General features: G+C 33.2%; 1 protein-coding gene across 4 annotated transcripts in view; it reads right to left on the bottom strand.

Annotated features, from left to right (window-relative positions):
• DPH6 (diphthamine biosynthesis 6) overlaps nucleotides 1-21,840 on the bottom strand; it is a 167,565-nt gene that overhangs the window by 125,755 nt on the left and 19,970 nt on the right. The window contains exon 4 of one of the 4 annotated variants that reach the window (XM_061182273.1): nucleotides 18,055-18,219. The exons of the other annotated variants lie outside the window; for them this stretch is intronic. Coding sequence (XP_061038256.1) covers nucleotides 18,055-18,219 — 165 coding nt within the window. Of the gene's footprint in view, nucleotides 1-18,054; nucleotides 18,220-21,840 lie in introns of those variants that run through there. 4 annotated transcript variants of the gene reach the window in all.

Raw genomic sequence — 21,840 nt, 5'->3', positions numbered from 1 at the left:
GCTTCCTTAAAAGTGATCTTACTTACCAAACATCCCTAATTCTTTTCAATTTAAGTGAAAATTAAATTTTAAAAACTATCTCCTTTTCAAATTTCTGATTTCTAACCACACATGGGCTCTGGGCAGTTTGGCAATCAGTCCCCTTTTCTTTTCTCCAAAGGGATCATTCCAAATGTTTAAAATTCTCCTCAAATCCCTTAATTACTTCCATCATCTCCACCCACTTGAGGTAAATGGTCTTGCCTCCAAGACCACAGAGAAAAATAGCAAAGGACGCATAGTCCTTTATCATTCCATTTCTCCTTTCTAAACATATCTATATTCTTCTGTCCAGAGCTGACCCACGAACCTGTGCTCTTCACACCATCACCTCCGTATCTTCCTGGATCTCATTCAGTCACTTGACTTCAATAACTTCCTCTCTATTGACTACTTTTTCTTAACCTATAAACACATCCCAATCTCTCTCATCTTATAAAATGCGTTCCTTCTACTGATTAGCCATTTTTTCCTCCTTATCAAAACACTTCATGGGAAAAAAAAAACCCGACTCTCAATTCTAAATAATAGCATAACATTAATAATAATAATTAATACAACATTAACTTATTCAGTCCTCATCACAACTCTATAGGTAGGCAGTATTTATTTCCATTGTATGGAAAAGTAAACTGAGGCACAAAGAGGCAAAGTGACTTGCCCAAAGTCACATAGCTAGTAAGTGGTAACTGAGAAACCAGGTACCAGAGCCCAGTTCTTTCCCACTATGCAACACTTCATCCCCTGGGTAAGGATATTTACTCACATGACTTTGATTATTAATTATACACTAATAATCACTACCATCAATCTATCCAGTCTTGATTTTTCCCTATTTAGTTTCATTACTTTCTATTTTGAGATACCTTGATCTCAATATATTCGAAAGACCTAGCCTCCATCTCTTTTCTCCTTATGCTTCCTCTACACTGCTACAAAATCAAATCTATCCATTATGCTTTTTAACTTACAAACCTTCAATGACTCTCCATCACCTACAAAATAGGGTCTCCAAGCTCTTCAGCAAGGCACACGAGACTCTTCATAACCTGCCCCAAAATTACCTTCTCACTTCTACTCCTGCAATTACTTACACATATCCTCTAATCATCAAACTCTGAGAAGTATGTACCATGCTTTGTCACATCTTCTGCTGCACATAGAATGTTCTCTCAGTTTGGGAAGTCATTTTTCATTCTCTCTTGATGAATCATTACTCATCTGTATTTTCCAAACCGCCCATCCTGCACCTTCCCCAGGTAAAGCTAATCTCTCTCTCCTACTTCTACATTCCCAAAATATTTGTTTAAAAAAAACCCAACTCTATCATCACAATATAATATTGTTCTATCATTAGTAATATAGACTATGAGCTCTTAGAGAACTGGGACATTCTCTTACTGATATTTGTATCCAGTACCCAGAACACAGCAGTCACTCAGAACACATTTGATAAATGAATAGATGTAAGCTCTTCTTTACTATTCAAAATCAATGTGCTCTGGACATGGGAAGATAAATGAATACATCCTGAGACATCATAATCTTAATTAATAATTACTTGCCTATAGAACAGCTAAAAACCTAGCAATATGCAGAGAATATTTTTGTTTAAATAGTAATACAAGTATAGACTCTTCCTTGAAGTTCCAGTGAACAAAGAACTCTACCATCTACACAAGCAATCTTTAAGTAAATAGTAAAATACATAAAGGCAATAAGAAGTCAGAAATGTTAGGCCTGTCTCCAAGCCACAAAACTTGATCATGAATAGCCATCAGATTATAAATATTACAAGATATCCACATGAACCAAAAAAACACTGAAGTTTTAGTCTCAATAGTTTTTCCCGCTACTCTAATTCCTACATGTATAAAATATTTTGGCAATGGTATGACACACCATGGCATTTACTAAATGGTTTACTAAATTACATTTATAAATCACAAAGGCATCAGCTTACATGCCCAACTGCATATAAGTGTGAGGTAGATTGAAGCTGTCTCACTCAGCCTTAAGTAGGGGAAACTCATAGTACAGTTTTTGCTTGTAAGAGTAGAGGTAAACTGCCTTAAGTAGATCTTTAAAGAAAAATTCAACCAGAAAGCAATGTGGTTTCCACCATGTTTTAAACGGTGGTTTCCTCTGCAGGCGGTTCCTCTTAATTCTATTGAGAAAAAGAAAAAAAAAAAAAGCAAAGGTTACAAAATAAGGTGATGAGAGAAATGCAAAGTAGCACAAACAGAGCAATGATGAAATACTCAGAGCAGTTTAGTTATTAAGCTACAATGAAGTCAATTAAATGTGTCTTATTTCTTTAAAAACTATTGAGTATCTCACTGAGAGTTTTTTCCTAATTTATATTAAATTCTCATGTCAACATTCTTGGATTGCATTTAATAATATGAGTGGTCTTGAGTGATTCTGATCCTGAAGTTACTGCCTTGTTTATACACTAAGGTTCACACATGGGCTGGTCTAAAGTTCAGAGTTCAAAATAATTCAACTTTTAATACATATAATGAAAAATTACACCTAAGTCACTCACCAGAACACAAAAGCAACATTAATATTGCTGTTGTAGACTAAACAAAAGCAGGAGTCGGCAGTCTTTAAAACTTTTACTGTTTTTCTAGCCTCCAACAGGAAGAGCATTTTGGAAATATAGGGCTCATTAAAGAAGCCCTTTAAACTACTGTTGGAACTTAGGATTTTTGCCTTATAGGTGGAACTCTAAGCAGAGATTTAATGATCATTCTTATTTATACTTGTCAGTATTTTAAAATTTGATACTCTGCAAAGAACAGCCGATGTTTGACATCGCAAGTTCATTATTAAAACCATAGTATGTCAAGCCCAAGACACAAAAAGAGAAATAAAACTAATTTGTTAAGGAAAAACCTTATCATGTAGTTTACTTTCCTTCCTGCATCACCAAGTCTGTATTTTTATCTTACCTGCAGTTTATGGCCTAAAAATTAAATGAATTAAAATTAATTAATTAAAAATAATCTAATGCAAATATTAAATCACCAAAATACTAGAACAAAAACAATCTCTAGGAATGCTTAAACAAAAATTCTGGAGCTTAAAAAAGAGCTATTTGCAAGCTTTCCTGCATTAACAAAAGGGCAGGTAATAATGATGGCTTGTATGACAATATTGTCTTTGTTAGTTTAGGCCCAACAGAACTAAAGATTTCCTGATTACGACTTGGTAATCTAAGTCAACTGAAAAGATTTCTGGGGAAGGGAAACAAAGAGGAGTCTGAATGCTAGCATTTAAGTGGAATATATTACCTAAGTTTACTCTTCAGTATGGGACACTGTAAATAAGAGGGGCTCCTACTTTGACAGCCCATGCTAGGTCACGACCTAAACTCACTGTACTGGTGTAAAAGAGAAAGTTCTGCTGGAGTCTCAGATTTGCATGCTTCTCTGCTTCACCTTCAGGATCTTGTAATCACATAGGGCCTTACAATGAAGTGTTCACTCTGTACTGTATCTCATTGTCAAGATTTTTAAACAGTGGCTTTTTTATTGTAATGAGCCAATTATGAGCCAGTCACTCAAGCAGTCATTAACAATAGATTTTTCTAATTGCATTTTTAATGAATTTTATTTTGGATAAAAGCCCTTAAAAGTACCTATGGCAAAGGGTAATCATACATTGAATTAACAGAAAAATCTGTTTAATAATGACTTGTCTTTTATTTACTACAACAAAATAAATTCCAGTGAGAACGCTAAAATATTGACAGTGTCAGGGAAAAAAGGTTGCAGGGCGGGAGAGGGAGTCGTATTCTACACTGCTAAAAAATAAAAATGAAAACATGCCTTATTCTTTCCTAACTTTAAGGTACAAATGAAACATTATCTTATCAACATAGACCTTGCTCTATATTTAGAAAATAATTAGTTATTAATATTTTACCCATAAGCTATTAATAATGCTTAATATAATTATAAAACAAGCTAAATTGACAAGGGAAAAAAAGGCTCATTTCAAATTTAATGTACTCATTTCTATAGATGAATATACAGATAAGATGTTAAAAGTAATTTTTAAAACTGTGTTGTTTAAACAAAACACTACAGTGTAAAAATCTTCATTCACCTCAAAATACTTTCTATGCATGTATGAATGGAAATGTCCTTGCTGAAGATAAAAAATGGTCTTAATGAAAATGTGAATGTATATAGTTTGTGATCAGTCAGATATATAAATGTATTTTTTTTAGGTTGACTCTATTGAAACTTCATAAGTCTTAATCATAATTAAGAGCTCACTACTCACTGTGATTTAATAAATCATTAATTAGGAAGTTTTAAAGATGCACAGTGACACTAGAAAAATCCTCTCTTTGGAGGCTATACACGTCATCCTCTGCATGGATTAAAAAAATTTTAATCCATTTAAATCACTCATTGGTGCAAAGAGACAAAAATTATAAATATGTATATATACATATATATGTACACATATATATTTATATATGTATAAGTAAAACTATTCCCAGAAAAACTGTCACTATATACTCTGATTTTGTTAAGAAAATAAAAACTTTTTTGAATGTTCAAGGTTTTAAAAACCTTGTATTTTCTGCCTCAAGAATGGGCTGACTGAAAGCATGAGGCTCTGCAGCCTCTGGTTAATTAATCTGCGGCTGAATGACAGCGTGCCTAGGGGCATGGCACTGGCATCCCACACAGGGTCCCAACATGCTTTAAGCCTTGGATAGCTACATTCTGCACGCCAAGACTTTGCCCAACAAATAGCAGAGAGGCCTTCAGAGCCTTTCTTCTTCTGTCTGAGACATTCCATTTAATTAATGTAATCCCTCTTTATCTTAAAGGTTTAATAAATTTAGGTGAGGCAAAACCAACATATCTATGGCACTGAATGCTGTAACTAGTTGCTCTAACACTTTTCTTATGTACCCCAAAGGCTTCTTCACAAGGCATAAAGAAAATGAAAGCAAAAAAATGTTCTAACAGGTTTAGAAATTTTCAAACATGCTTCTTGATCTATTAAAAATATGTATATTTGTACAACGTTTAAGAATTCAATTAAATGAATCTGGCGATTTCCATTTCACTAGACTTAAAGATTTTATGTTATAAAAATATAAATCATACACCCACCCCAAAACACTTTGAAAATCACTAATACCTAATCTTGAGCAAGGTAAGGCTATTTTTTAGCAACAGGATACAAAGGACATTCTTCTAATCCCTTTAACTGCCAGAACAAAACATCTTTCAAATCAAGATAAAATCGCTACATCATGAATGTTAATATCATTCTGAAAAAAATAATACCTTATGACTAGAAAAGACCATCCCTTTAGGGAGAAATGTTGTGTTAAAGTGGATTATTCTTTTAGTAGTGTAATAGAATGGCTTCTACCTACTCCCAGATGGAAAATCAAAATCTACATTTAAATGGAAATATTTTAAAACAGATAGGACAAAAGGCTAAAACCATAAGGAATATCTCCATCCTTACATTTTAAAAATCCAAAATGCTTCATAAGAACTTTTCTGTATGGTATGGCTTTAAGATTTTGTTTGTATGTTTGTTTCATTTTTATGAAGAGCTTGCAGTGCAACATAATTTCACAGTTTTGTGATTAACACATACTATTTGTGGCTATTATATCAAATTCACAAATTGGATGAAGAAGTAGGGTTGCAAAATTTTTACTATTACAAGAAACATATTTACTGTTTAGGCTTGTGCAGATTTAAGAATGAGTCCTGTATTTTCTTCCTATTTTTAACTATGCTATTTTATATGGAATTCTTAGAAGGCAATAGCAGTTTGCTGAAATCAAATAAAATCTGAGTTTCTTCAGCATTGACTCAAATCACCACCATGGTTAGAGTAAAAAGAAAGCAAAATGCTAGGCAATATTATAACAACTGCTCTTTGCAACCTGAAAGATTATTTTCAGTTCTTCAATAGTTGGGGCAATTTTCTTAAATCCTGAAGGAGCCTGACAGCACTGCACATTTCTTAATGCTTGCATTTACTTTTACATTATAAAACAATAAAACAGCAGGATAATGTTCATGCAGTTTAGAGACTTGTAACATTACCACAAATAATTCTACTGTATTATGGCAAAACATAAGCTTTTTAAATGTAGGCTGACTAAAGAAAGGGCAATCTATATTCACTGAAAGTACATAGACAAGTAAGGTTGAAAATATAACTTAAGTGTTGTACCTAGTTCTAAAATAATGTTTGAAAAGGGTTGAAAAAGCAAAATCCATGCTGGATGAAATCTTTTTTGTTATATATTAAAATACAATTAATTTCAGGTGCAGTGCTTATTGGCAAGGGAAAGGCTTCCCACCTTTCTTCCTTGGAGTTTATAATAGAGTACATGGCTTCTGCCACCTCAGAAACCAACCGCATTACGTAATTTGATCATTTTCCTCAACAATGTTGTAAACCAAGATACTCGACAATTACCAGCTTCAAAGATGCAGGTGTTTTGATGGTAGTCACATTTGACTACTGGACTGCAAATAATGGGCCAATCTGAAAAACTTGGCCATATCATCTCCTTTCTAAAATCAGCCCATCAGTTCTGAAACATCTTTATTGCTAGAAGCTGCTGGCTTTTGTACAGGAAGCTGTGTGGATCTCTTTATTTAAAAGACATCTTATTCAAAAGTGTAATGGGAAAAAAACTCTTGCATATGTACTGGGTGGTTTTCTCACTTTCAACAGGTAATTCATTTCAATCCAGTTGTCAGTGATTCTCCTAATGATAACCACAGGGATGAAAAAGAATAAAAGCATTTCCCTACAGTAACCTAATTCTCATTTACACTAGAGCCTCCATGCCTGCTCCCAATTCCCCACCCCTAACCTTCACTCCCAAACCTCCCAGCAGAAAAAATTTCAAATATCAGTGGGAGATGATATACCGTAAAATCTAATCATCAAAAATAAACCTTGATACATATCTTCATTAGTCTACACTAAGTAGCAAACTAAACTAGGGAAGCTGTATATGAAACATCACAGAAGATCCAAGACTCACGGATATTTTAAATCACTTGCTTTACAATTGCCTAAATTAGAGAACAACTGTAGAAACATGGCAAATTATGATTTAAAAGAAAGTACCTCCCTATCCTTGTAGATATTAGACTTTTATAGCTAATGTGTGAAGAAACTGACTTTTAAACTCAAATATTCCTGTTCTAAATGAATGGTACTCTCAGCAGAGAACCCATCTAAAACCTCACATTTCTAAGTGTGGCCTCAGACCAGTAGCAATGGCATCACCTGGGCACTTGTTAGAAAAATCTCAGGCTCTACCCAGGCCAACTGAATCAGAATGTGAATTTTTAATAAGACTCCCAGATGATTCATCTGCACTGAGGAGCTCTGGTCTAAGTTTTTCTAGTTCCACCATTTATTCTTCATTGAGAGACATAAAACAGTGAAGAACAGAACAGCTTGTACTCATAAAAACACATAATATTACAGATGACCACAATTTAAATAATGAAAGAGAAAACAGGGAGAAAATGTTAGCAAAACTTAAGTAATTAAATTAGATCTAGATCCTGCAATCTTTGTTTTTAATACTTGCAAATTCACTTATATGTGTGTATGTGCATGCACAGACATGTGTGAGAGGTGAAAGAGGAAGACAGAAAGGAAAGGTAGAATAAGAATGAGAGAAAAAATAAAAGGGAGAGAATGGAACCGTAAGAGTGTACAGAGGATGTATATGTAGATGTATTTAGGGCCGAAAAGTAGAAGAAACTAAGTGAGAACCCAGCAGCTTGGAGAAGAGCAGCAATGCCCCTTCTCAACCACATTCCCACACACTCCCTCTTTTACATGCCCAAGACAGTGTGATGGGAATACTTTTCATCTCAGCAACAAGAAACTACCAAGAAATAAGCATTAAAAGCAAAATATGTCACAGAAACCAGTATTCCCTAATTGTATTAAACAATACAAGTAAACATGGAAAGATTACTTCTGAGAAAGTAAAGAGATCAACAGCACAAGGTAATTATAACACTAAAAAGGTGATTTAATATTCTTTTTCCAAAGTCTAAATAATCATTTAGAAATAGTTACCGTAAAATAAACATTGTTTTATTCTTACAAATGAACGTACTATTCTTACTGTTATTATTACTATACTAAGAGACTAAATTCAAAATAGTAGCACTATAGTTTTGATTGTTCTTAATGACATCATAAAATAGCTAACATTAATAACACGAGCCCAAGAAAAAAGAGAAACATTTTCTATTGGACATAAAGTAACGGCTTAAACCTGCAGTAATAATTTGCAGAGTGTGAAGTTTACCTAAAATGTTACATTTGACTTTTAAAAATATATATATATACACCTAAAATGATTAATCTACCATGATTAATCCAATATTTTATCATTTATTTAATGAGAGAAAATTAGAAATCATTTCTAAATACTGCCAAACTTAATGATACCAATAGAAAATATACCAGTTGATATCCAGGAGAACATAATGGTTAATCAGAAAACAGAACTTGTTGGAAAAAAATGAATTATAATTAATGTAATATTGTATCTGTTTAAAAAATAATATACATGTGTATATATATATCTGTATCTGTATTCATCCACATGGCACATTAATAGTATACAGTGTAGTAAAATTCAGCTCACTTTGCAGCTGACCATCTATGGAATGTAGCTCCATTAAATCACTGGAGACTGATTTCTCACAATAATAGGGGGAAAAAAATCACCCTATATCTTGCATTTCATGACTGAGCTTCCCTAATACATATCTCTTTGGTTTTGCTCCAAGAAAAAAATGCAGTCAAAGATGGGCAGAATGCTACTCCCAGCTTGTATTCACCAAATGCCAGGAACTGTAAAAATAGGATTCCAAGTTGAGGTTTCAGACACTTATTAAACAAAGACTTAAAATTTCCAAATATAAATAATATTTGCATAAACAAGTTTATTATTTATGGAAGTCAACTAGGCAATATATATCAATGGCTTCAGAAATAATCATATACTTTGATCCATTAATTCCTTAGGATAGATTTGTCTGAAAATCTATCCTAAGGAATTAATTTTTTTTTAATGTAGACAATAATTGATATACCCACATCAAAGTGCTATTATTTATAGTAAAAATTAGATTCAACCTAATTTACAAAATTAGGGAATCATTAAGGAAATTATTATAGAGCCACATGATGGAATATTAAGTAGCCATTAAATTATATTCATAAAGACGTTTTAGTGACATGAAAAACGCTCCTGATATTTTAAGCTTAAAAAAAAAAAAGCAGTGTATAAAGTTATACACACAAAGTGTGTGTGTATATCTATGTATGTGTGTTAAATATATGGGTGTGGAAAATATGTCAAAATGTTAACTCTAAATGACTGAATTTTGAGCAAGATCTTTTCTTATACTTTTATATATTTTCTTTAAGAATCAATTGTTTTAAGTATCAAAGAAAATTAAGTAATAATTTAGATAAAAGACAAGGTATGAAGAACAAGGGTGAGGATACTGCAAGGTTACACTGAAGCTATTCCACTGAATAAAGAAATTGTGTGTGTGTCTGCAAGAGGAGTACCAAGAACCTAGTGTCAGAAAAAAAGAAGCTCTTTCTTCTGACTACCTGAGAGGTAAAAGACAGATGAAACAGTTAAGCAAAAAAACAATAAAAAATAGAAAAAAAGAATGTAGAAAAGTCAGATCTATTAGAATCTAATAATTGGACAAAGAAAGCAAAGGGGATATCATCAATGCCAATGTGATTTTTTACTCTACAAAAGTACCAAATAGTTTCAGTAAATAAGAAAATAAATTATAATAACGCTTAGTTTTAGAATGTTTATTCCAAGTCTTGGACTGAATACAAGGAAAGAAACTAGTTACTATTAAATAATAACAAAACAAATTTCTAGAACCTCATTTTGTTTTCTATGAAGTTGACAGATACAAAGACTGCTGTTTTCATTTCTTTCACAAAACACAGTTAAAACACAACTTTAAACTGTCCAGGTGATAAAAATTATATACTGAAATGTGTACAATCTACAAGCTATGTCTTTTATAAAACAATGTTTTAGCTACTATGTTAATTAGTAACAGTAAGTTGTAACTTACTGTGTTTTCCCTTAAACTTTTCTTGACTGTAAATGCTTCATAATCATTTTCATTTCAGATTGCTTGATTGATCTGGATTCCAAATCAATAAAAACATGGAGTAAAGAGTAGTCACACTAAATCCATTATATAAAACAGGGAATTCAGTGAACGCACTGATTTTATACACAGTAGGGAATCAGTAATTATCAAATAACCATAAAGTATACAGAAAGCATCAACATAAGTTTGGTATCTTATAACTCTGTGAAATCTTCACAAACTAGATTAGTTTTACCTATTATACATCACTGTTTTGTCTAAAATATACACAAGTGACAGTCTGAGAAGAAACTATATATGCTCAATAGCATGAAGGAAAAATCAAGCTACTCAAAGCTGAAGACAAAATTTCTACATGAGCACAAATGTTCAAGAACTCCATCTGAAAACAAGGCCCCTTGATATTAACCTAAAATTAATGTTTAAATTACCTAGTCTTTGATAGAAACTAGTCTATGACAACTCTAAAGACTATTTGAAATTAATGTGATGATGCTTCCATAAATAAAGGGGAGAGGTGGTTTCTGGCTTTCCAAAGCAACTAATTTAAAACAGTAAGAAGTGTCTAATTAATGACCTCAGGATACACTGAATTGGAAGTCTGACCTAATTTAGTACAAAATCACACTTCACTTTGGCAAAACTAGTACTGTGGTGGAAGCACTGAAAAACTGTTAACATGTAATTACCCACTCTCCATTGTGGAGGACCAGGACAAGGAAGAAGCTTAGAGACTCTAAGACTAAATTGGTTAAAAATAAACTACTAAGTTATTTGAAGGTATTAATCAAAATTATAAGCTAAATCAAGATTCGTAAGTATAATCCACAAACAGGCTCAGACGGAGCAATACTGAGTCTTAAAGACCACAGGACTCTTAGGAGAAACTCAGTGACAATGGCCAGACAAGGAAGGATGAATGCAAACTCATGGAACAAAGGTACACTACAAGAAACATGGAATATTTTTAAAAGAGCAAAGATTTCATCACAAATAATAATTCTGATGAATACATAGCAGTAACTTTTTCCCTTAAAACTCAAAGTGCTAAGTCCTTGAGACAGGCACTGTGCCTTAAATCATCTACATCTCTAGCAGCTAGACAAAAAAAAAAAACCTAGAAAAATAACAAGGGAAAAAATAAACATATGTTAATGTTCTACAACTCACAGAGCATGTGTAAACACTATGAATAATGGTTATATAGTATGTGACTTCCTATCTTTGCACCTCTTGCATTTATCACCTTATTGAAGCTCAAAGAAAAAAGCATACAGAATAAAATCATCTGAAGAATTCCTCCTCACATTGTTTTCTCATATAAACTTTTCAAATTCTACTAATGTGACCATTTTCTGTCTACAAAGCTTTTCCAGTTAATAAGATTTTAGTAGGTGGGCACCTGCAAGACCCTTTAGAAAAACTGAACCCTGGAAAATATTCAATTAATTCCAGCAATATCAAGCTAAAGCAAAGTCAAAAACACACATACTGAAATGCATAAGCTTTTACATCATATTCACCAATGTCAAAGAAACTGATATCTGAAGCACAAAGAGGAAAGACAATTAAAGACAAAATAAGGAGTAGCAGAATTTCTACCACACTATGCCTGAAGACACAGAAGAGCATGGTTAACTGCTCTAAGAACCAGATCAACAGATAAATCAGGACAGATAACAATGATCTTAAGCTGGTTAACTACGAGCAATGCTCTATTGCTCTAATGCAAAAGAAACATAATACTTAGTGACTAAAAATAATAATAATAATAATGATAATAATGTAATAGTTAACATTTATTGAGGCTTCCTTTATGACCTATTTTACTGTCCCATTAATGCTCATGACAATCCTATGATGTAGGTACTATCATTAGCCCCACTTTACAAATGTGAAAGCCCCACTTTACAAATGTGAAAGCTAGAGAAATTAACTAAACCAAGGTCATACAGCTAGCATGTGGTATGGCAGAGCCTGGAACACAGACAAGTCTGACTCCAGAGTCCCCACTCAGCCCTTGGAAACAAACAAAGAAATCCCCAACATTTCTTGTTACATACAACCTTGGTTTTCTGAAATATATGTAATTATGAAGATATCATTAGTCATCATTAAAGTAAAAGGTGAAAATATACAGTGTAACAAGGGCTATCAACCTCTTTTTGGTCTCCAAACACTGACAACATATTATTCCTCATCACAACCCAGTGATGGAGCTGAGGAGGAAATACCACCCAGCTAATCCTGATATACCCACCTTGAGAATTCCACAGTATACATACACACATCTTTTTTTATAAGCAATACTACTTATGGCTCCACCCAAATCTTGCTTGTGGCTCCAAAAGATTTTTAAATAAAATGTATATTCAAAGATTTTTGCCACATTTCTCTCATGCAAGACTCAGATTAAAAAAATTTCATCACATATTTCAATATCAATTTATAATAAATAAAACTGAATTAGTAAAAAAAATAATAAAATGCTATTTTTTTCTCAGGTTTCATTCTTCTTCATTCAGCAGTGGTAATGATCTCGTCTCACATTCTACCACCTTGAAGAAATTTAAAGAAGGATTTTTTTTTTAGAGGACTGCTATAAAATTATCACTGACATTTTAATTAAAAAAAGACATGTATGTAGAATAAACAGGACATTTCCTCTAACAGTCTGCAGTGGCTGCTCCACTGCTTCTTTGTACAGTCTGGGTAAATCATGCAGGCTCTAACTAGACAGAGCAGCTGTATTTCACTGTCTTCAGTAATGTAATCTACATTTATCACTATTTTAATTAAGCGGATTCCTAATTTGGTACTTCCATTGCAAAGAAAAAATACCTTATTCGTTTTTTTTGGTAGACAGCATCTTGTCAGTCTTGTAAACCAGAATTTAATTTTAAACAAGTTTCCTACTGCAACTGGCCATTATTTTAAAAAGAACTACCATATTTGGTTTATTAAGAGCTTGTTCATTTTCAATCTAAAGGCTTAAACATTGGTTGCTTCTTTAAAATGATTTAAAAAGATGCTTTTGCAGTTCTCAATGTTAACCCAAGTGATATACTAAAAACAATATGTGCTTTATTATAATATTAAATTCAAGGTTATTCAAAATCAATATGAAGCACAAGTAAGAACCTTACAAGAAAAACAATGCTTTACAGAATGTTGAGAAAATTCAATTCAGTACTTCTTAGAGAAAGATTATGTTTATCATCGGGTTATGTGAAATGTCTGAATATTTAGCTAAATCCATCACTGTGGAATAAAGCAGCTTTTACGTTTTGAAGACAAGTTCTGAATTTTTAAAAATTCATTTCCCATTATTATTTGTAGTTAGAACAATTTGACTTTAAAGAATAAGTATATGAATTACTCTGAAGGTGTGCTTGTTTTAAATGGTTCACAGAGAAACAATTACTGTAATATTACGTCACTGCATTAAATTGTGAATTTTAATACATATGATATCTCAAATCTTATATATCAATAAAAAAGGCCTGATGTTAAAAAAATTTTGTATTCAGCACACATTAATTGAGCATCTTTTATGTGCCAGGTAAAGAATTAAGTGCTTTGTATTCAAACCAAAGTAGAACAAAGCCTTTGCACAAAAGAGGGTGTGTGTGTGTGTGTGTGTGTGTGTGTGTGTGTGTGTGTACACATATACATTTACAGTACAGTACCAAGTGATTTTTAAACTTTGTTCCTTCGAAGGGGAGGGTCTTTATTGACCCAAGTCCACTTCGACCAGAAAAGCTCCACCTTCATCTATTTTTACACGTCTTTTTTGCAGCCAGGTGAAGAAAGCAAAAGCCGCTTACCTAGAAAGTAGAATAAGGGCTCTAGACTACCTCTAAGAACACAGGTAAATGAAAAGTATCCTAACTGTTCCCAGATATACTGAGGGAAAAAAATAAAAGACTCCTTTTTTTTTTGAGTTTCATTTGTTATCAGTTTCACATGTTGCCAAATATTGGTTTGTGGGTAAATGTCTACTAAAGTAAAGTTAATAAACATGGCCTATTTAAGAAGTTTGGGGATGAGGTCTGCAGGGAATTGAAAGTTAATGCACCATCTCACTTTGTCAGTCCACATTACCAAGGAATGCCATGCCAGCTTTCAGATTCACATAAATCATCAGAAGTTATGAGATCAGAATTTTTAAAGAAATCTATAGTGCATTAAATGTGTTCTAGATATATATTAAAACTTCCCCATGTAAAACAATACCACTTACCTTCACACTGTGATTTTTGGACTGAAGTTACCATTTGAGCATCTATAATGACTTGGCCTATTAATATACATTATCTCTCATCCCTTACAAAACCTCAAAAGATAAGCTATTTTCACTCCCGTTTGACAGATGAGAAAGCAGGCTCAGACGTTAAGAAATGTGTTCAATATTACATAGTGAATACAAGGAGAAGCTAGGATTTGGGCCCATGGTTTTTTTTATTAAAATACTTTCAGAAGCAAAATAAACTTAGCACATGAAATTTTTCTCTTCTAATCACAGCTAAATATGATGCCTTCTATTACTATCATTTAACAGCTGTACATAAAGTTGTTTTACAATGAAAAATTTAGCTATTGACATATATGATCAAACAGGTTACCAAAAAAGAGAAAGGAAAATCTAAAATTTAAATCAATGCTAATTAATGACAAATACTTTAGTCATTGTGTAACTCCCTTAGTTTGAATTTAAATAATGTCATGTATAAAGCCTGGGTTACCCAATTCAGGAACAAGTAAAAGTTAAGTTCTAGGCAGCCCACTCAGGCTCTAATTAAATAGAAGAAATGAGTACAAAGGAACTAAATTATTTTTTGAAATACTCCTATTGGAACTCAACTTCAAAAAGATATTTCATGAAGAGACAGTAAAGCTTGTAAGATTCCTTCTATCTCAAATTACTCTGATGAATGTCTGATAAAACTTGAGATTTACCACTGGATAACACCAAGAGGTAGCCAATAATTCTAAATGAAAACTCAGAATGGTCTTTTGTTCCCTTTGTTTAAAGTAAAGCCGCTAGTGAAAAACAAGAATGTCTGCTTAGGAAAAAGGAGTCTCTTGTCAGAGCAAACCTTAAATTTAAATATCTTGCTTCTTACCTGAATATTCCAAATCATCTACATTTATCTACTGTTCACTAAAAGACTATAGAGGGCACTGTTGCATTAGCTTTGAAGCTTTACAATAGAAGCTGAGAAAAACGTCTAGAATGTGTAATTTCTTTAAAGAGTCAAACGCATGGTAATCTACTAAGCCTAATAAAGGGAAAAAACCAAAATGTATGTTTTTCTAAAATAGGCTGAACTTCAATGGGGCAAAAAACTTAACAAAAACAACTGTCAAATTGAGAACACCGCATTGCACACATTTTGCATTTCCCTTTGTAGTGTTTTCATGAGAAAGGTAACTAATCATAGCACCTCCTTATCCAATGGAAACAGCACCCCATTGCAAAATCCTCTTCACAATCAATAGGAAAACGAATGTGGCACCTCATGCAATCCCTCCATAATTCTATCAACAGAAAGAATGCAGTCTGTTTGCATACTTTTGTCTAAAAGGCCAATTCCATTTGTCCCCTCTTTGGGAAAAATGACAGCTACAGATCAATCACTCTCACATGAAAGTAAACACACTGCAAAAAAACAAAACAAAAAAAGGATCAAAATTGAAATCCTCACCTTTTTTAAACAAAATTCTATTACATGTAAAAAGTCAAACTCAAAGCAAAATAGAAAAAACAAGTTTTCCTTCAGAGATATGAATTTTGTGCTATTGTGCAACAGTTCTGGGATATAAAAGAAATAAGTTATATACAACAATATTCACTAATCATATAATTACATCCGGATAGCATTCAAGCTTTCCATGTATTTTCTGTCCTCTCACATCATTCCTGTTACAACTCTTTGCAACTAAATTCGATTAAGTACAGTGCCAAAGATCTTTTTTAATATATATGTTTGCAATATATTACAATGAGGCTAGTATATAAGATACAAAGCTTCTTATTACCCTACCACTTAATTTTTTTCCACTTGTTTATTCACCAAAAATTAAAATTTTTGACACAAATAATATAAATGGGAAAGGAAAATTAAATTATTTATTTTGGTAATTTAAAAATAATGTCCTGAATTGCTGAAACACCATACAGCTATAAGAATTAAAACATCATGACCAGACTACTAGAGATAATATGTAAAATGAGAAATGCATTAATACATATCAAATCATAACACCACATTAGAAGTTAGATGAATCAACATTAATAAAGGTACCATCATAAAACTAAGGCCTTGGGAATTCCCTGGCGGTACAGTGGTTAGGACTCTGCGCTTTCTACTGCCGAAGCCGAGGGCCTGTGTTCAATCCCTGGTCAGGGAACTAAGATCCCACAGGCTGCACAGAGCAGCTCAAGAAAATAATAATAAAATAAAATAAAACTAAAGCCTCTAGTAAAGACTCCCAAATTCCCTAGAAAAACAGTATACAACTCATTTTGTCACTCTCAAACTTCCAGAGAGATTAGCACGTTCTCTGAAATCAAAGTGCAGAACTGTGAAAGTGTTAAAAATTCTTCAATAATATGTCAACCTACTCATAAATCAAAAAGAGGGGAAGGGGCTTCAGATGGTATGTAGATTTCATTTTATTACCAAAGCCCCAGTTTAACAAGTTATTTTCAGCCAATAAAAGTCAAAAGTAAAGCATTGTTGAAGTGGCCAGCACTGACTCTAAGGCTTTAACTTATTAACTTAACCAAAATGCTACTTGAGTATTGCTCCCTTAAATTATTAATTTATGAGTTTTGCTTAGTCTCCTCCTGAGGCAAGGCAGTTTGTAGGTATATTGAGTGCATGTAAATAAACAGAAAGCTTTTATAATAGTCTAATAATACACTAAACATAATAAAACAACCTCTTTTAATGAACACTGAATGAGCAATCCTATGAACCAAGTTTATATAAATGGGCCATGTAATTTAAAGAAACTGTAAGATCCTCTAGGAAGTAAATGCACAAAACCAGAAAAATTAAACATAAGCCTATTGCTTTTCACTGATCTGATAAAATGCATACAACAGAATCAAAGTGCTGCTGTGACTATGAAGAGTATGTCACACGCAATTTCAAAGAAATCTAAGAGAAATGTCGTGAACTATGAGAAAATTTATTTGCAATATTGTTCTTCATCTACCATAAGGATGACTGAAGAAAGAAAGAAAGAAAGAAAGAAAGAAAGAAAGAAAGAAAGAAAGAAAGAAAGAAAGAAAGAAGAAATAAAGAAAAACAGGTAATGTCTTTAATATTCAGGATATTTAAGTAGATATTTTAGTTTCCTATTATAAAAAGAAATGTAGCATACTAAAATCAATTTTGGTTAACTCTAATTTATGCAAAGCTTGACTGTGAGCAATAGCTGCTAAAAGGATGCAGCATTGTTGATTCATATACAAGCATTTTACTTAACTACACTGGATAATAGCAGTGCTCCTAAAAGAGTATAAAAAGCAAAGTGATTAGCAGTCATTACTGTTAATTAGTGCTCACATTACATTCCTTGGGATGAATCTCCTTTAAGTTGAATACATGGAAAGTTTATTTTTGAAGGACTGCCAAACCTTGCCTAGGTAAGTAGTGGAATAAGCCGTCAACTACCAGTAAGCAAAATAAAAAACAGGGACAGATCAGCATCCAATTAGTATGTCTAAGTTTTTAAACAGGAAAAGGGTTGAGGAGAATGAGTAAAACTGGAAACTCATACTTCACATTCTGCAATCTCACTGATAAAAGGAGGAAATGGTGTGTTTATCAAACTTGCTGTGAGCGCACAGTTCATTCAGAGTCCTGTAAACAATCGCCTGGCTGCCCACTTCCAAATGCATGTGAAAATCTTTGAGATTCAGAGCGTCATATTCAGCAAGCAAGGTCACTCTAGTGATGCCCTGGAAATGGGAAATTAGGAAAACGTGGCAATCAGAGGTTTAGGGCTGACCAGAAAAAGCCCTGAGGCTGGCTCACCATCTTTCACCACCAGTCAGGCTGTCTCTGCCTATTCAGTATTAACACAACAGGGCTGCAAGTGAATGAAAAGAACCCCACACACCTAACTGGGACATTGGCTTTCTTGTTTAGAAAATGATAGGCATTTGTCACAGAAGGAAAAAAAAACAAAAAAACAAACAAACAAAAAAACCCCTCAAACACAGCTTTCAAGAACCAGCTCTAAAAAGAAAAGAAAAACAGGCTCCTGATGAACCTTCAGTAAAGGACCTGGGGAATGGCGACATCCTGTTGATTACCAGGTTTCCTTGACTCCTATACCATTCTGTGCATTTTAAGATGGAAGCCAAATCTTCAACAAAGAAGCTTCAAAAGCAATGCATGCTCATTAGAGGAAAGAATCAAAAATTCCAATGTGCAAAAATTACACCAATGCTCTTAATACTTTCCATATACAGACTTAAAAATTTATCCTTCAGATATTTTTCTATGCATATATTTGTACAAATGCTTACACAAAAATGTAATTATACCATACAGAGTATTTGGTACTCCATTTCCTCCTCCTAATAATATATATAGATATATATCTGCAACTTCAGTTTTGATCCTATACAGCATTCCACTGTATGGATACACCATAATTTAGTTTGCCAGCCATTTCTAAATCTTTCAGTACAACTTTATTTCCTTAGAATATATCCCCCAAAGTGGAAGGGCTGGATAAAGAGACAGTATATTTTTTGTTTTCTGACGAGTTCTGCCAAATTACCCTCAGAAAGGCTGAACCAATTTCTAGGGCTGTTGGCAGCACATAAGAGTACTCACTTCCCCAAAACCAGTAGCATTTCTTAATCCTGCCCAAGTGATAGCTGCATTTTTGAGTTAGTGAGGTTGAACATTTTTTGGCTATTTGAATTTCTTTCTCTGTGAAATGCCTGTTCATATCCTTAGCCCATTTCTCTATTTGCAGACCAGTTTTTAAACATCCAAAAAAAAAGTGATGAAAAGAACTCATCAAATGCTACTTTACGGGATCACCAAAAAGAGATTATTTTAAAGACAGGATGGCAATTGTATGGACACTAAAACACCCTATTAGGATTGGTAACTGAACATGTAGTTATTTTACAGCATATTATATTGTAAAAGAAGACTTCCCAACCCACCTAAAAAGAAAAAGAAAAATTAAAAACTGAACTGGTTTAACAGGTAACTAATAAGAACCTGCTGTATAAAAATAAAATAAAATAAAATTCAAAAAAATAAAAACTGAACTGGTTTTGCAAATATTATTTCAATGAAGATATCTTTGCTTTCCATAAATGTAGAAACTATCACACCAAGGTGGCATCATCAGCAATGTTCTGTTGCTGTTGTTATCTTTTTTCTTTTCTGTTATTCCAGGAAAAAATCTGAACACAAAAAAATTTGAAGTACCTTATTAGCTACTTAAGTCAAGGAAGGAGGCTGTAACTATAAATGATAGACAAGTTCCTCATGCTATTATCCTGGATCAAGGAATCAATAAAATGTGTCATTCTTGAGAAAAGTACTAAATATAAGAAAAAAAATGAAAACTGCCCTCCTTCCCTAGAAAGTCCATTCAATTTAGAGCCTTTTCTCACAGAATCAAGAAACTGACAATGCAGCCAAATATACCAATTCCTAATTCATCTTCAGAACCAGGTTTAGATTAGAATGTAATTTCAAGCTACAGATCATGTCTTTTCTTTTTCAAACAATAGCCTAAAAACTTGAAAAGCTGTTACCTAGACCAGTGCTTCTCAAACCAAGTTAAGGACCACTTTTTTAAAAAAGATTTCCAAACCTTCAAAGACCAACACTTTTGTAAAATACAATTAAAATGAATTACAAAAAAAAAAAATTAAAAAGATAAAAAACACAAGGCCAAATTTTTATTATTAGATTCAACAAATATAAAATTACTCTCAAATTACTGTAAAAGTTTCTAAATACTTACCTTCAATTTCTATAAATAGCTGACCTTGAGCCAACAGCAAACACTTCTTGGACTAGCACCAGCCCCTAGACCATACTCTGAGTAGCAATAATCTAAAACTATTCTGAGAGCTTTGAAATGAGATGAGATCGCAGATGATAGATCATTTTAATCCAAGACATAATAACTCCACCTCCCCTTATCAAACCACATACCTGCCCCTCTCTCTCACTGCTAATTCACACATGCCTTATTGGTCTATATATGTATTATATATGTATTGTTATATGGTAATATCTCCATGAATTAACACATATGTAATGCTGGGAGGCAGCAGAACACAGTGATTAAAAGTACATGTTCTACTTTCTAGCTGTGTAACCTTGGACAAGTTACTTAACCTCTGTATCTCAATGACATATCTGTAACACAGGGATAATAAACCAGGGTTGAGGTAAGGATAAATTAGAATATAATGTGTAGAGATTAGGACAGTGCCTGGCAGGTAGTGCTACATGAACAATAGCAACTATAATTACAATAAGACAAAAATAATTGAAAAAAAATCACATGGCTCTGGGCTTTCTAACAATCATTATAAAGAAGAAACTAAAATGAGTTGCGTGATTTAGTGTTCATACAATAAAAACCGTCTTAATAGTTATAGTAAGGCAAACCATTATAAAGACTAAGTCCTGAGAGAAATTTCACCCTTGGATCGTTATAAAGTTCAACATGTAATATGGTGAAAATCTTCAACAGCATCCCTAGGGCAAATACACAATGACAAACTCTGCACACCTCTTATGGACAAGGCACCATGATGGACACTGCAGAGTATCCAAAGTTGAAAAACACAAAGTTGTGCCTTCAAGAGGCTATAAACTGACAAGGAAGATATAATACATATGCAAATAATGATGTAAAACAAGGCATAATGTAATAACAACCCAAAAAAGTAACTAAGCACAATAGAAATTCAAAAAAAGAAAGCTACATTTGAGAAAATCAGGAACACTGTTTTTTGTATCCCTATCCTTTTCTCTTTCAACATAAAATCCAAAGGCTTATTAAGAACCATCCAGAACACACACAAGGTCCAAGCCTGTTGGCCCTTCTCTGGTCATCATTTCCTACCTGAAATTATAAGATGCCACTTTTCACTCTATTATTTTTGAGATCTTAATATTTTTCTTGAGAAATGCCTGACATCCCCATCTGCTCTCAGGTGCTACCTCCATGGTACTTTCCTCTTCACTCTTTGGAAGCCACAGAAGCTCCCTCTGATCTCAAAGCATATAGCTCAGTGGACAGTAGATTCCTAACCTGAGTAGTCATGTGTACCCCTAGGCTACAAGGCTTTCTGAAACTGATGGTTAAAATAGTAGTTCTTAAACTTTTGAAAAGAACAGATCGCTGTGAGTCTATGATAAAAATTTGGACCTCTCCCCAGAAAAATTTACATTCACAAAAAATTGGCACAAAATTTCAGGGTTCAAAAACATCTCTCCCCTCTAAATTAAGAAATCCTGTCTTAAAGTATCAAGTTATTTTGCACTGAAGTCCACTAGCCTGATTCTTACTAGCTTTCTGTGATCAA

The sequence above is a fragment of the Eubalaena glacialis genome, chromosome 2, assembly GCF_028564815.1.
Source record: "Eubalaena glacialis isolate mEubGla1 chromosome 2, mEubGla1.1.hap2.+ XY, whole genome shotgun sequence".
Classification (NCBI taxonomy): Eukaryota; Metazoa; Chordata; class Mammalia; order Artiodactyla; family Balaenidae; genus Eubalaena; species Eubalaena glacialis.
This window is presented reverse-complemented; position numbering and strand designations above follow the sequence as displayed.